This window comes from Artemia sp. Qi Xiang Cuo, chromosome 7, assembly GCF_049724085.1.
Source record: "Artemia sp. Qi Xiang Cuo chromosome 7, ASM4972408v1, whole genome shotgun sequence".
Lineage (NCBI taxonomy): Eukaryota > Metazoa > Arthropoda > Branchiopoda > Anostraca > Artemiidae > Artemia > Artemia sp. Qi Xiang Cuo.
This window is the reverse complement of record NC_142800.1, coordinates 39338403-39353015: the sequence shown is the minus strand read 5'-3', so window position 1 is coordinate 39353015 and position 14613 is coordinate 39338403. Positions and strand designations below refer to the sequence as shown.

General features: G+C 36.8%; 1 protein-coding gene across 1 annotated transcript in view; it reads right to left on the bottom strand.

The window, feature by feature from the left end:
* Positions 1-1022: 1022 nt before the first annotated feature.
* Positions 1023-14613, bottom strand: part of LOC148950260 (uncharacterized) — a 38991-nt gene continuing 25400 nt past the window's right edge. Inside the window, exons 3-5 of the mRNA XM_089092269.1 lie at positions 13945-14072; positions 10783-10910; positions 1023-1537 (exon numbers count right to left, since the gene is read on the bottom strand). Coding sequence (XP_088948395.1) covers positions 1241-1537; positions 10783-10910; positions 13945-14072 — 553 coding nt within the window. The 3' untranslated portion in view covers positions 1023-1240. The remainder of the gene's footprint in view (positions 1538-10782; positions 10911-13944; positions 14073-14613) is intronic.

Here is a 14613-nt window from a genome sequence, read left to right as displayed (position 1 = left end):
TCTAGCATAGCCTAAAAAAGCGATTTTGGTAAAATAAGTACAAGCAAATTATTTCGTCTCAAACAATTTGATTGTTCATTACAAGAGGGATGCATCATTACATGAGGTATTCATGATCTTGGACCTTTTAAAAATGCGCCAAATAATTGGCCCAAAAACATGTACATTACCTAGGTTCTCCTTCCAATAAACTACAAAAAATTTGTATTTTCACCCAATGTAATACACATAATTTGCTTCGTTCCTGATGCTGCTAAAACTGTTACCCCTTACGACATCCGCAAAATCGTTGATCATTGGTGCAGTATTAGCGACAACATAATAATAAAGGATTTGCACGAAAGAAACCTCAGTAATGATGTCATTAAATATGTGTATTTATTTTTTGTTTAGCAAGTTTGAACGTATGCAATGGTATAATGGTAACTGTATTTGAGATTTGACTGCATGGCGGATGAGCCGCATCTTAAATAAATGGAACGGTATTGTCTTTTAACAGACTGAAAAAAGTTTGAATTCTGTTCCCTAGCTATTTCACATACTTGGCAAGATTTGATCCTATAAATAAACTTCATGGATTGTTTATGAAAAACTCTTCATTAAAAATCTTCCTTCAATATTTTGTAATGAAACTTTTAAGGAAAAAAGGCTTTCTTGAACAATTAAAAACTAACCAAATCGATCCCCTTTATTGAAAACGTTTGCTCATCAGCATGGCTGGAAATCTGTGGTGTGAGATTAAATTTCAAAATAGAACAAATGCTGAAAAACTTGCTTACAGCTTATAAGAGTAGTTTACAATACGCAATATATAATGAGCTAATGTCGATTGCACAGTACCATATAAATTGTCCAAAATAATTGTTCAAATGAAGAATTTTCAGGTGACTCTTTTTCATTTTTTCGGCTCTTCAAATTTTGCCCCTCAAATTCTACCAATGTTTCATTTCAATGGTGATTTTATCCTAGTAGCTGTTAGTGGACTAAAAAACTGCTCATTGGTCAAAATTTAGCCTTCTGAGTTTCAAGAGATGGCTCTTATTAAGGAAGGTAAATTTGCACAAAATATGGAAAAACCAGGATATTTCTGAGGAGAAGGCTCGGACCTTGAGCTTTGATCACCCTCTCCTGCCCCATTCTACTGACATCCAAGGATCGTAAATAGGCAATTTACCATCAATAAAAAAAAGTTTCTGTTATTTGAAATATTTTGGAAAAGCTTTTATTTTTAAAACATAGTCTAGTAAAGCCTTGCTCTTGGTGCTCCAGTTCCCTGATTTGGTTGCCACTGTGTCTGTTGCATCTGGATAGCGTTAGAATTTCCTGTGGTTGTCATACTAGACATGTAATTAAGTTGATTTGGAGCTGTAAAACTCGCTTGATGTGGTACTTGTTGCCCTGGCAGTGCATTTTGAGTTTGTTGATATGGGCTTAATGATATGTTCCCAATATTTACGTTCTCAGTGTTCTGCAAGGGCCCTTGAGGAAGCAACAGGTTTAATGATAATCCTGGAGTTTGTAGTGACTGTGCATTTACCTAGAAAAAACAAAACAATCAGTATGGTATTTTGTATTATAATTTGGAGATATGTATAAAAAGTTTTAGGCACTCCTTAGAAAATTTCGGAATCCAAGAATGTAGCCCCAACAATATTTAAACACTTTCGTCATTGTGAACTTATATATATACCCTCTTTTCAAAAACTATGCAGTTTTTAAAAAAGCGTTTTCAACTCACATCAATTCAAATTATTATTTTAAGCCAATTGAAGGGACTATTATAAATTATACGGAATAAACACCCGTTTCGCAGGCTAAGCACCCTTTAATGTCAACTACTACTTATAGGGTTGTGTTACTGATGGCTTCGTCCGTCAACGATAACTCCACAAGGGAATCTACTCATTCCCTTTTGATGAGATTTTTCTCCTGACACCGCGGTTTGCAGCAGCGACAATACAAGAAAATTTGTTTACAGCCCGTTCTAATCACCTAAACGAGGATAATTTTGGAAAAATTAATTGAAAGTCGGCTTTGCTGGATACTGCGTATCCATTTGGGACCCTCATCCTGAAGAGCTTTATTCAATCATCCAACCTTCGTTGTTTCCTTAAGGCTTAGGCTCTCTTATCACTTTTTTTACTGTCGGAAAACGGAGTAATGGAAATAAGTTTATAGCTTGTATAAAAGTAATCGATAAAGCTGCAATGACCGACTGACTAATACAGAAAATGAAATTGAAAAGAAATCAGCCGTGAAAATTTGATTCCAGCTAGGTAGCTGCAAAACGTTTCCTTGAACACTACTAATTTTTGTCACACCAATAAGCCGACAGTCCTCTTGGTGGAAATGCGTGAATGAGCATCAAAGGAATTTGATGATCTTTTTCTATCCTAATTAATCAAATATTGAGACACAGCAAGACTTAATATAATTTGGCAGTTTACTTGCAGATTAGGGTTGAATGATCTGTCAGAAAATCATTATTTTCAATGAATATTTGAATATTCAAACAGGTTTTGATTAAAAAGAGGTAGGTTTTACATCTAAGAAAAATTATGTTTAGGCCCTTAGCAACAAAAGGCCAAAATAAGAAAAAAGTTAAATGTGACTGCTCGAGCAACTGTTAAACAGTATGAAGCCTAACATTTTAACATTTTTACTAATCATATTCATACAATGGGAATCAAAATGTTCACGACTGATTCCTTTTCAATTTCATACTTCTTTTTCTGTATTGGTCAGTCGGTCATCACAGCTTTGTTGGTTGCTTTTTAAATGTTGCAAACTTATTTCCGTTTTCCGACAATAAAAAAGTGATAAGAGAGTATAACTTAAGAAATCAACAAAGATATATTGATTGAATAGAGCTTCATGATGAGGGTTCCAAATGAATGCGCAGTATCCAGCAAAGCTGACTTTCAATTAATTTTTCCAAAATTGTCCTCGTTTAGGTGATGAGAAGTTAGAACGGGCTGTAAACAAAATTTCTTATATTGTCGTTGCTGCAAACCGTGAGGTCAGGAGAAAGGGCTCATCAAAAGAGAATAAGTAGATTGGCTTGTGGAGTTATAGGTAACAGACAAAGCCATCAGTAGCACTACACTAAAAGTGGTAGTTGATTTGCAATCAAAAATCCTCCATATTCTACAGAGACTTGACGGTGCAGAATCCTGTTGCAAAGAAAGCATCCCAACATTATCTTGCATTGTCTTCGTGCTAAGCAAGCCAGACATCTGCTATTTTCCTGTGACAGTCCTTTCACTCCAGGAAATTTATTGAAGCAAAGATTCTACAAATATAAAGCCTCGATATGGAGCAAATTAAAAGGCAACCTCAACACTTGCATTCTCTAGTTTTTGACCCCAAAAAAATTATATTAAAAAGTATTGTCTTTACCTGCAACTTTACATTTACTGAAGTCAAGAAAAGAAAAAGCAATTGGACCTTGAAACAAAATTTAGATGTTGATATTTTCAGTCTCCATGGATTTAAAGTTTTATTCTATTTTGTCCATTTCTTATAAATTTTTAAGATAATGAACAGTATGGTACTTAACCCGAATGGAAATATTTTCCTCCAATTAATGCAAGTGAATTTATTGGTTGCCAAAAACAAATCACAAAAGCTTGGCCGTGGCAATTATTTAAACCAAAAACACATAATACCTGCAACGCATATTGAACCGGCCAGGAGTATAGGGTGGTGGAATTAACCTTTTCTTATATTTGCTTCTAAAACTGAATGTGTCTAAAAAAAAGTATAATCTTTTTTGGTCCATTCGCCACCTCTCCCATGATACCTTCCATGCGTCACGGAGTAACTGTTATTATTGCTCAGATACTGATATATGGTGACGTTGGTAGCAAATACAGGCTGTTTACACTTACCACTGAAGTTGGATAAGAATCTCTTCAATTTAATGTCTAAGTTCGACAAATCTAGTTGCACGCCTCCCGCACAACTTAACTGAAGCATTGATGCATGTTGGATAACTATTAAGCAAAATTTTAAGCAGAGAGGCACCATTCGGACCGACACAAAATTATTTACGCTATTAGCAAAATTGGCCAGGATGAGCCGAGGCATAGTTTCCCTTGAAATAATGGCTTAAAACCGAACATGAATATTAAGAATAAATGCCAATATTTTCGGTCGTATGCTCCCCATACTCTACATTACATCAAAGTTCGATACGGGACGGATATATTACCTGAAGTTAGACCCACTATGATTTTAAGCAGAGAGGCACCATTCGGACCAAAACAAAATTATTTACGCTATTTGTAAAATTGGCCAGGATCAGCCGAGGCATAATTTCCCTTAGAATAATGACTTAAAAATTGGACTTGAATATTAAGAATAAGTGCCTGTATTTTCTGTTGTATGCTCCCCATACTCCTCATGACATCCAGTTCGATACGGGACGTATATATTGCCTGAAGTTAGACCCACTATGATTTGGTGTATTTTTCACTTTTTTGTCTCTTCTGCTAACGCTCTATTGAGCACTGGTGCACCAGATGAATTAAATTTAGCTTAAAAACATAACACTTCTTCAGTCTTTGAACCTTATAAAAATTGCAACCAGTAGTACACCAGAACAAACTGAAGCCTCAATCCAATGAACATAAACATTTTGCTCTTCTAGAAAATGCCCTTAGTTCATTACACGGATGTAACTTGATAGATGGTCATACCTGTTTCCAACAGAACATGAGCTCTCGTGCTGGACGTTATCAAAAGTTGGGCGTATTATATGGTCTTTTATGTCATTAAATAATAACAAAAAACAAGCTTTTTCAAAACAAAGTTAAGACTTAATACGAGCAGAGTCTTTATAAATTTTCAGAAAAAAAATCAACATTTTAGTCTTTAACATTTTTGAGGGCAACAAGAATAGCTAGCTGGTTCTTGCTAGTGCTTTATTTACTAATTGCCATTCAAATCATAATAACTGAAGATTTTACTGATCAAAGTAAATAAGAATAAAATAAACACAGTCAGTCTCGAATCTGTGTTATAAAATGATTTTGTTTTGCTCTAAAATAAAAAAAAAATTAAAAAGGATTTTTTTAATATTGTTCAACAGTTTTCAAACGATAATTTTTTCCCATTTATGTAGACCATTAGTAAAACAACCATTAGTAAATGGTTGTTGAAAGATAGGGCAAAACTAGAAATACGTACAATATGCCTTCTAAAAACAATCGTATACCGCGCCCAGCAACACGTCCTCGCTTTTTGTGCATTAATTAAAAAAAAATTCCACAAAATAAGTTTTTCAAGGATAAGTAAAGAACTCCGTTAAACAAAAATGAGCAAAAATAAAATCAAATAGTCTACCAAGCGTGAAACTACCACAAATCAGCATCGATAAATAAATGAAACCCAATACGAACAGAAATTACAATAAATAACCGAGTCAAACACAAAACTACTACTACTACTACTACTAACAACTCATCGCAGCACCAAGCCGCCTGAGGCCAACACAGCTACGCACTCTCCTCCTCCACCCCAATATATTCAAAGCCTCCCTTTTTACACCCGCCCACGAAGTTCCCATTTCCTTTAAATCTTTCTTTATGACGTCCTCCCTCCCTAGACGGGGACGATCTGCTTTCCGTTTAACCCTAGATGGTTGGCCGAAAAGAACAATCTTCGGCAATCTGTCATCCTTCATCCTCACAACATGCCCTAACCACCTCAACCTTTCTTTCATTATAGACCTAGAAAGCGGTATTGAACCACATTTTTCGTATAGCCTATTGTTTGAAATACGGTCAGTCAGCCGGGTACCCAGAACAATCCTTAAGCAATTTCTCTGGAAAACATCGAGCAAATCTTCATCCGCTTTTCGGAGCGTCCATGCTTCAGAGCCATATTTGACCACTGTCATCACTGTAGCTTCTAAGATTCTAATCTTGGTTTGTAGACTTATCTTCCTATTCTTCCAGACTTTTTTTAACTGTGAAAAAACACCCTGAGCCTTGGCTATTCTATTTTTAACATCTTCACTGCTCCCACCATCTTTACTAATAATACTACCAAGGTAAGTGAAACTGCCCACCTGATCAATCTTTACTATTAAAAAGGGCACTAGTCCTTTGAAATCAAATACGCTGAACGAAATGGTTATTGCAAAATTTTGATTGGATCTGTTTGGGGGAATTATGGGCGTGGGGGGGGGAGCTAGTTGCCCTCCAATGACTTTTGGCTATTAAAAAGGGCACTATCCCTTTGAATTTCCAATCGAATGAGCCTTTTTTGAAGTTTCTACGACAACACCTTCTATAAAAACCTTATACGCCCTCAGGGCATAACTTAAAACCCTTGCCCCGAGGGTGTTTGGGGGAGTGTCCTCCTGAGAAACATATTTTCTATCCGAAAATCAACTACGCAGAACAAAAACACTATCTTAAAATTTTGATTGGATGTCTTTGGAGAAAAGGTGGGGGAGAGGCGGGCTAGTTGCCCTCAAATCACTTTCGACTATTTAAAAGAGCAATAGACCTTTGAATTTCCAATAGAATGAGCCCTTTTTCAAGTTTCTACGACACAGATTTCAATAAAAGCTTATATGCCCCCATGGCATAACTATTAACCCTTGCTCTGAAGACTTTGGGGGGGGGGATGTCCTGCTCAAAGGTATAATTTCCATTTCTAGTCGAATGAACCCTTTTTGAAGTACGACAACGCGTTCTATAAAAACTTTATATGTCCCCAGGGCATAACTTACAACCCTTGTCCTGAGGGCTGTAAAGGGGTTGTCATCCTCAAGGACCTAATTTCCAGAACTTAAAACTACGTTCAACAGAATGGCTATATCAAAATTTTGATTGGATGTGTTTGTGGAAAAGGTAGGCGTGTGGAGGGGCAACCTTATATGCCCCCAGGGCATAACTTAAAACCTTTGCCCTGGGGACTCTGGGGGGTTTGTCATCCCTTAAATACATAATTTCCAGAACTTTCAACTACGTTGAAGAAAATGGCTATCTCTAAACTTTGATTAAATGTGTTTGGGGACCTGGTGGGCGTGAGAGGGGGGTTAATTACTCTCCACTCACTTTCGACTATTAAAAAGGGCAATTTCAATGTTCATTCAAATGAACCCCTTTTGAAGTTTCTACAACAACTTTCTATATAAACCTTATATGCCCCCAGGGCATAACTTACAACCCTTGCACTGAGGACTCTGATGGGGTTATCATTTTAAAATACCTAATTTCCAGAAATTTTTACAACGTTGAACAAAATTACTAACTCAAAATATGTAGTGGATGGTTCGGAAGCACGCGCGGACGTGAGAAAATGTTCGTCTACCCTTCAATAAAGCTTGAAACCTAAAATGGCCCTAACGCTTTCAGTTTTCAATTGAGTAAGCCTTTCTTTATGTTTTTACAGCGTTACTCTCTATAAAAACCTTAAATGCTCCAAGGGCATATCTTAAAACCCTTGCCCTGAGGGTTGTGGGGGGGGGGGGGGTTCGTCCTTAAAGACCTAATATCCGAAACTTTCAACTGCGTTGAATAAAATAGCTATCTAAAAATTTGATTGGAAGCGTTTGGGAAAAAGGTGGGCGTGAGAGGAGGATTAGTTAACCTCAAATCACTTTCGACTATTAAAAAGGGCACACGCCCTTTGAAATCAACTACGCTGAACGAAATGGTTATTGCAAAATTTTGATTGGATCTGTTTGGGGGAATGATGGGCATGGGGTGGGGGGGGGCTAGTTACCCTCCAATGACTTTTGGCTATTAAAAAGGGCACTATCCCTTTGAATTTCCAATCGAATGAGCCTTTTTTGAAGTTTCTACGACAAACCTTCTATAAAAACCTTATATGCCCTCAGGGCATAACTTAAAACCCTTGCCCCGAGGGTGTTTGGGGGAGTGTCCTCCTAAGAAACATATTTTCTATCCGAAAATCAACTACGCAGAACAAAATCGCTATCTTAAAATTTTGATTGGATATCTTTCGAGAAAAGGTGGGTGAGAGGCGGGCTAGTTGCCCTCAAATCACTTTCGACTATTTAAAAGAGCAATAGACCTTTGAATTTCCAATAGAATGAGCCCTTTTTCAAGTTTCTACGACACAGATTTCAATAAAAGCTTATATGCCCCCATGGCATAACTATTAACCCTTGCTCTGAAGACTTTGGGGGGGGGTGTCCTGCTCAAAGGTATAATTTCCATTTCTTGTCGAATGAACCCTTTTTGAAGTTTCTACGACAACGCATTCTATAAAAACCTTATATGCCCCCAGGACATAACTTACAGCCCTTGTCCTGAGGGCTGTAAAGGGGTTGTCATCCTCAAAGACCTAATTTCCAAAACTTAAAACTATGTTCAACAGAATGGCTATCTCAAAATTGGGATTGGATGTGTTTGTGGAAAAGGTAGGCGTGAGAGGGGGGTTAGTTACCGTCCAATCACTTTCAACTATTAAAAAGGGCACTAGTCCTTTGAATTTCCAATTGAATGAGCCTTTTTGAAGTTTCTATACAACGCCTTCTATAAAAACTTTATATGCCCCCAGGGCATAACTTAAAACCCTTGCCCCGATGGCTGTGGGGGATTGTCCTCCTCAAAAAGATATTTTATATCTGACAATCAACTACGCTGAACAAAAAAGCTATATCAAAATTCTGATTGGATGTTTTTGGGAGAATGATGGGTGTGGGGGGGGGCTCGTTGCCGTCCAATCACTTTCGACTATTAAAAAGGGCACTAGTCCTTTGAATTTCCCATTGAATGAGCCTTTTTTGAAGTTTCTACGACAACGCCTTCTATAAAAACCTTAAATGTCCCCAGGGCATAACTTAAAACCTTTGCCCCGAGGGTTGTAGGGAAGTGTCCTCCTTAAAAATATATTTTCTATCTGGAAATCAACTACGCTGAACAAAATGGCTATCTCAAAATTTTGATTGGATCTGTTTGGGGGAATGATGGGCGTGGGGGGGGGGCTAGTTGCCCTCCAATTAAGTTCGGCTATTAAAAAGGGCACTGTCCTTTTGAATTTCCAATCGAATGAGCCTTTTTTGAAGTTTCTACGACAGCACCTTCTATAAAAACCTTATATGCCCTCAGGGCATAACTTAAAACCCTTGCCCCGAGGGTTGTGGGGGAGTGTCCTCGTGAGAAACATATTTTATATCCGAAAATCAACTACGCAGAACAAAATGGCTATCTTAAAAATTTTTTTGATGTGTTTGGGGGAATGATGGGCGTGTGGGGGGGGGGGCTAGCTGCCCTCCAATCATTTTCGATTATTAAAAAAGGCACTAGCCCTTTCAATTTACAATCGAATGAGCCTTTTTTGAAGTTTCTACGACAACGCCTTCTGTAAAAACCTTATATACCCCCAGGTCATAACTTAAGACACTTGCCCCGAGGGTTGTGGGGGAGTGTCCTCCTCAAAAAGATATTTTATATTTGGAAATCAACTACGCTGAACAAAATGGCTATCTCAAAATTTTGATTGGATGTGTTTGGGGGAATGATGGGCGGGGGGGGTGGGCTAGTTGCCCTCCAATCGCTTTCGACTATTAAAATGGGCACTAGCTATTCCAATATCAAATCGAATGAGCCGTTTTGGAAGTTTCTACGACAACTCCTTCGATACGAAGTGCCCAGGTATGGAGAAGAAGAAAGAATATATTGTGCCTTTTTGGAAAAATTCATTTTTACCATAATACATTTCGCATTTTGATGTAATGCATGGATAGCCTAAGTATTAATTATGTATATTTTATGCATGTTATTTTAATCCTACGATTGCAGAGTGGATTGGTGCTCTGCTTGGCAATACAGAGCCCAGGGATTGATCTCCGTTGTCTGGACACCAGGCTAGCTACATTTTCCTGTAAAAAGACCCAGGACCTGAAACACTAATTTGACACCCGATGCACCAGCAATGTATCTGGAGGTTTTTATCTTCTCCTAGTTTTGTACATATTGTACCATTACTAGCAACCGGCACCTAAAAATCTTAGTTTTAAACTTAAGTCAAGACAATTTGACTCATATTATAGTAAAACTCAACAGGCAACCGGATTAAAAGGATTCGATACTTTATACATCATTTTGTGAGCATCAACGTCGGCTGACTGTCTCAAAGGCGAAGGGTTCATTAGCAAATACTCCCTGGGAATTACTTATCATTGAAACCAATTGAGAATATGTGATTTGATTATGAAATTTGATTTAAAAACAATGGAATTCTGTCGGCAAAGTTTTCAATCAAAGCGAGTTGCACCACGGAAAATGCGAAAAGCCGTCAGATTGATAAAATGAGATTTCTTTTGAGGTGATTTTGGGGATTTTCCTAGTAGGCATAGTAAAAAGTTTTTAGGGACAACCCTTTCCTGAATTTTAAAAAGAAGGCTGCCCCGTTTGATCGGAAAAACAAAATTTACACCTTCTAATGATAAAAGTTTCTTTAAAACTAAATATATCAGTCACCAGCAAAAAACAAGACAAGTTACAAGGTTTTTTTAAGATTTCAGGGAAAGTAGACGTCGGCTTTTAGTTTTCTACCGTTTATTCGGATCGCTTATCCAAGCTCTACAAGTTAAGGTAAGACATCCCAACCAGTTCTAAATAGTTCCGGCCACACAAACTAAGAGTTTATTGTACGAGATAGGCTGATTCTTTATGGCATCGAATCCCCTTAACTGGATTGGTATGTGAGTTAGTATCAGATTAAATTTAAAATTTCATTAAATTTGCAATACAAAAGTTTTGTTTTTAAAGATAGTAGTCTAGTCCATAAACTTACTGTTCGATCTCTTACTCTTAACTTATTGACGATTTTTACGGTAAATCCAACTTCAAATAAACAGGTAATTAGGGATAGAGATGCTGCCACTGTTGCGCAAATGTAGAATACTGTTAGTGGACGAAAATCTAAAAATGGGAAAACAAAGACAGAAATTTTAAGCAATAAGACAGGATTTTAAACACTGAAACTTTGATTTGTCAAGATTGACAATAATATTACAAAAGATTTTTTCACAATCAAAGCTAATTTGAATGAAATGACAAGTGATGTTGGTTGAATATTCGAGTTTCAGTCCACCATCTTTACTGGAAAAGATAGAAGGTTTCTAAAAATGGTGAGAAGCATGAAAGACTGATACCCTAAAAAATGACAATTTTAAACGAGACGAGATGAAAAAATTTCCTCCTCGTTTGCAATGGTGATCCACTTTGAAAAGTGTTCATATACTACATTATGATTTTAAAAAGAAGCAATATGCTCAATCATGAACACTTTTTCAAGTTACTGTTTGCCATCAGGGGTGTCAATTCACGAAAATTCAAGGAGACAAGGGGAAGATTGTTGAAAAGATAAAAGAGACATTATTCAAAATCTAAGAGAGAAAGGGGGGGGGGGTCATTTTTTTTTATTCAATAAAAATAAGAAAGTGACATTGAAAATAATCCTCCCCCAATTACTTTTCATGATTTAATTGCTATTTCAGCAGCAGTTTAATCAACATTGTTAATTGTCATTATTTACTTTTTAGGTTGGCTACCTGGTATTATACGCAATGAAAACTATTAGCTGACGCGATACATAGGTTTCGAAGAAGTCATTGCAGCATTGTAACTGACATTGGCCAATTTTGGCCAATTTCGGGCTATGTACACAATTTTTGATTCCAAGTAATTTAGTCAATAGTCGTTTTTTAAGTAGCCATTTTCTTCAGAAATATCAAAGACTTGATAAATATTCATGAACAAACCAAAAGACGTCCGCCGTCCTTTGGGCAAGGGCTGTAATTAATAGAATTAGCTAATTTTTCATAGTTAGGCTTCCAAGTGGAAAAGAAAGGACATGTTTGATCTCACAAATTCAGTGGCTAAAAACTTTTAGGGGTATTCTCTGTGTACAAATGACCAGACTCTTTTAGGGGCCTAAAACTTTTGAACTAGATCAGTTAAATTTACAGCCGTAAATTTCTGGATCAAGAGGAACCTAATATATGACAAAATGTTTTGGGTACTCTTCCATTAGCTGGACTCTTTTTATATCTCAACCTCGAGCGCGTTGGAAAACCCATTTTTCAACAGGATGATACAAGACACATCTGTAGTGTATAGCATAATTTAATTGCGTATACGATATTTAAAGTTTTTTTTTTGGGGGTTGTGGGGGGGGGGGAAGAGGTACCTAGCTTAGGATACGTATTTAATATATGCTTTGCCCCCCCCCCCCCCAATGTGCAAATATATAGCCCAATTTGTTTCATATCTATTATATAGTCATCCTATTTTATGTTATTTCATTAACACTAACCAAACTAGCACTACATAAAAGAGTCCAGCTAATGGAAGAGCACCCTGTTTTGCTACCACCTCTTCAAATTTTGTAAACGCCTTTTTTAAACATCTGACCCCTATGGGTGGGGTTTTGCTCTTTGCTAGCTTTTAGCTATTAATAAAATCGTGATTCATTAATAAGTGCCCTTTATTACAAAGGTGCATCTAGAGAAAAATATTGGGGGGGGGGGAGTAATGTGCCAAGAGGGCCAAAAGTTAACCAAATTGACAGTTTTATTAAAAAAAAACAGTAAAAACAGAGAAAAAACAAATGAGGATGCCAGAATAAATCTTGTGAGGCGGGGGAGGGGGGGTTGTGGTCTCCCCAGCGATAGCTCTATTATTGTTAGTGTTAGTATTGGTTCGAGTCAATTCCTACTTACTGTTCGTTATAACAAACTGTTGGATATCTGTTTGTTTGAAGGTTGAATTATCTTACGACTTTGTTTATGCTTAACTTAGATTTTAATATTTTGCTTTGTAATTTCTTTGAATTTCTTTTTTCTAAGAAATGAAGCCACCGGTAGTCTTCCTCTATGGGTGTATTATCATGCTAACTAAATTGTGTAATTTATTTTCATGGACGCCAAAGTTAGTAATCAGCATCTCCTATTTATAGATCCCCTTAAGTTTCTTGGATACCAAAATTAACAAGCTACTGTCCCAACTTCAGATAAAATTAGACCTGACCGAACAACCAACTTCAGTTTAACCAAAGTATAATCATCTACGGAACAAGTACTGACAAAACCTATCCTCTCCACACAAAAAAGTGACCCTTTGTATACCTATGCGAACCTGGCAACTAAATTGTGTACTTACGCAATTTATCCCGGTCACTCGTCGCCTGAATCCCGCTCTAGCATAATTATTGGCTCGTAGAAAAGTACTTTGGCTCAAAGCGATTAAGTAGTATAACATTTTGCGTCTAGAGGCGCTGAGGTACGCGGGGTCACTTTTGGAGAGTTTTGTCAGTACTCGTTTCGTAGGTGATTATACTTTGAGTTTAACCGATATGTTTCAAAATCTTTAGTGTTAGTATTTCATCAAAAAGTTCATGCAGCCGTATATTCTAACCAAGGCAGATGTTTTGTGTAAGTCAATTCAATCCAGTGTTTATTGTTTCAAATCTACGTGACCATATGGTTTAAAGGTTATACTAAAATAGGTCAAATCGAAAAGTAAGCCGTTTTCAACTTAATCGTTGAAAAACTCATCAATTAAAAGAAAGTAAATAACTTTTTACCCAGCTGTTCTTTAGTCTTGCCAAGTGTGTTGTAACGGATAGTAGTAGCCGTTTTTGTATGAAAATCCCTGCTTTGCTGTTGTGCTTTGCTGTCGTTATGTAGTTGAGGAAGAGAGCAAATTTGATGAAAGATAGAAAGAGAGTATACTAATCGAAAATAAGCTTGAACAAATCAATGATTTGAAACAACATAGTCTTAAGTTTCTGTTGCGCCGACATGATATGATTTTTATCGAAATGTACGACTGTCAGTAGGGTTACTTTTAAAAACACTGAGTGCTAGCCAACTTGAAGACAATGTGTATTCGTGATAAAAAAAACTTGGAAGAAGTCAAAAGCTAAATATGAAATATAACAAACATAACCTACTGTATGGACCGCACATTTGCGAATCACAAATCATACACTCATCAAGAAGAACTCCAAGTACACCAGTGGAAATAGGCGCTGCACACAAGATTGCACAAAAAATTATGGAGGCTAAGTTGTTCTTTGCTCTGTAAGTCAAAAAAATATATTGGTTAGAAAGTGATTGTTGTGATCTATTGCAAATACAAAAAGATCAAGATAAGTAGCAACCCTATTCCAATTACAAGCAGGGCTCTATTCCTTCGAATCCCTGTACCGACACTTTTTTTAAGCTACTGTATATTACGCTATTTTCCTTTAAGATTTTTTTCTTCGAGGTGTTGTTTTTTCTACGAAATGCTTTTTTTCTTCGAGATGTTTTTATTTTCTTCGAGATATTTTTTTCTTCGGGATGTTTTCCCTCCGGACCTTTTCCAAGGCAATAGTCTAATGTTTATTTTATGCAAATTTAAATGGAGATGACGAAGGTTTTTGCAAATTTAAATGTCTAAAAACCTGATGGCCAGATATTTATTTTTCGTGTTACTGACAAGAAAGGATTTTCTACCTACATGGTCTAGACAAGAGTTTGTTTTGATTCTCAAATTTGTAAGGCTTCCTGTGGGCCAGATATTATATGTTTAGTGTTTCTAGAAACAAAGATTTTTCCTGTTAGGTGGCTTGCGCAAG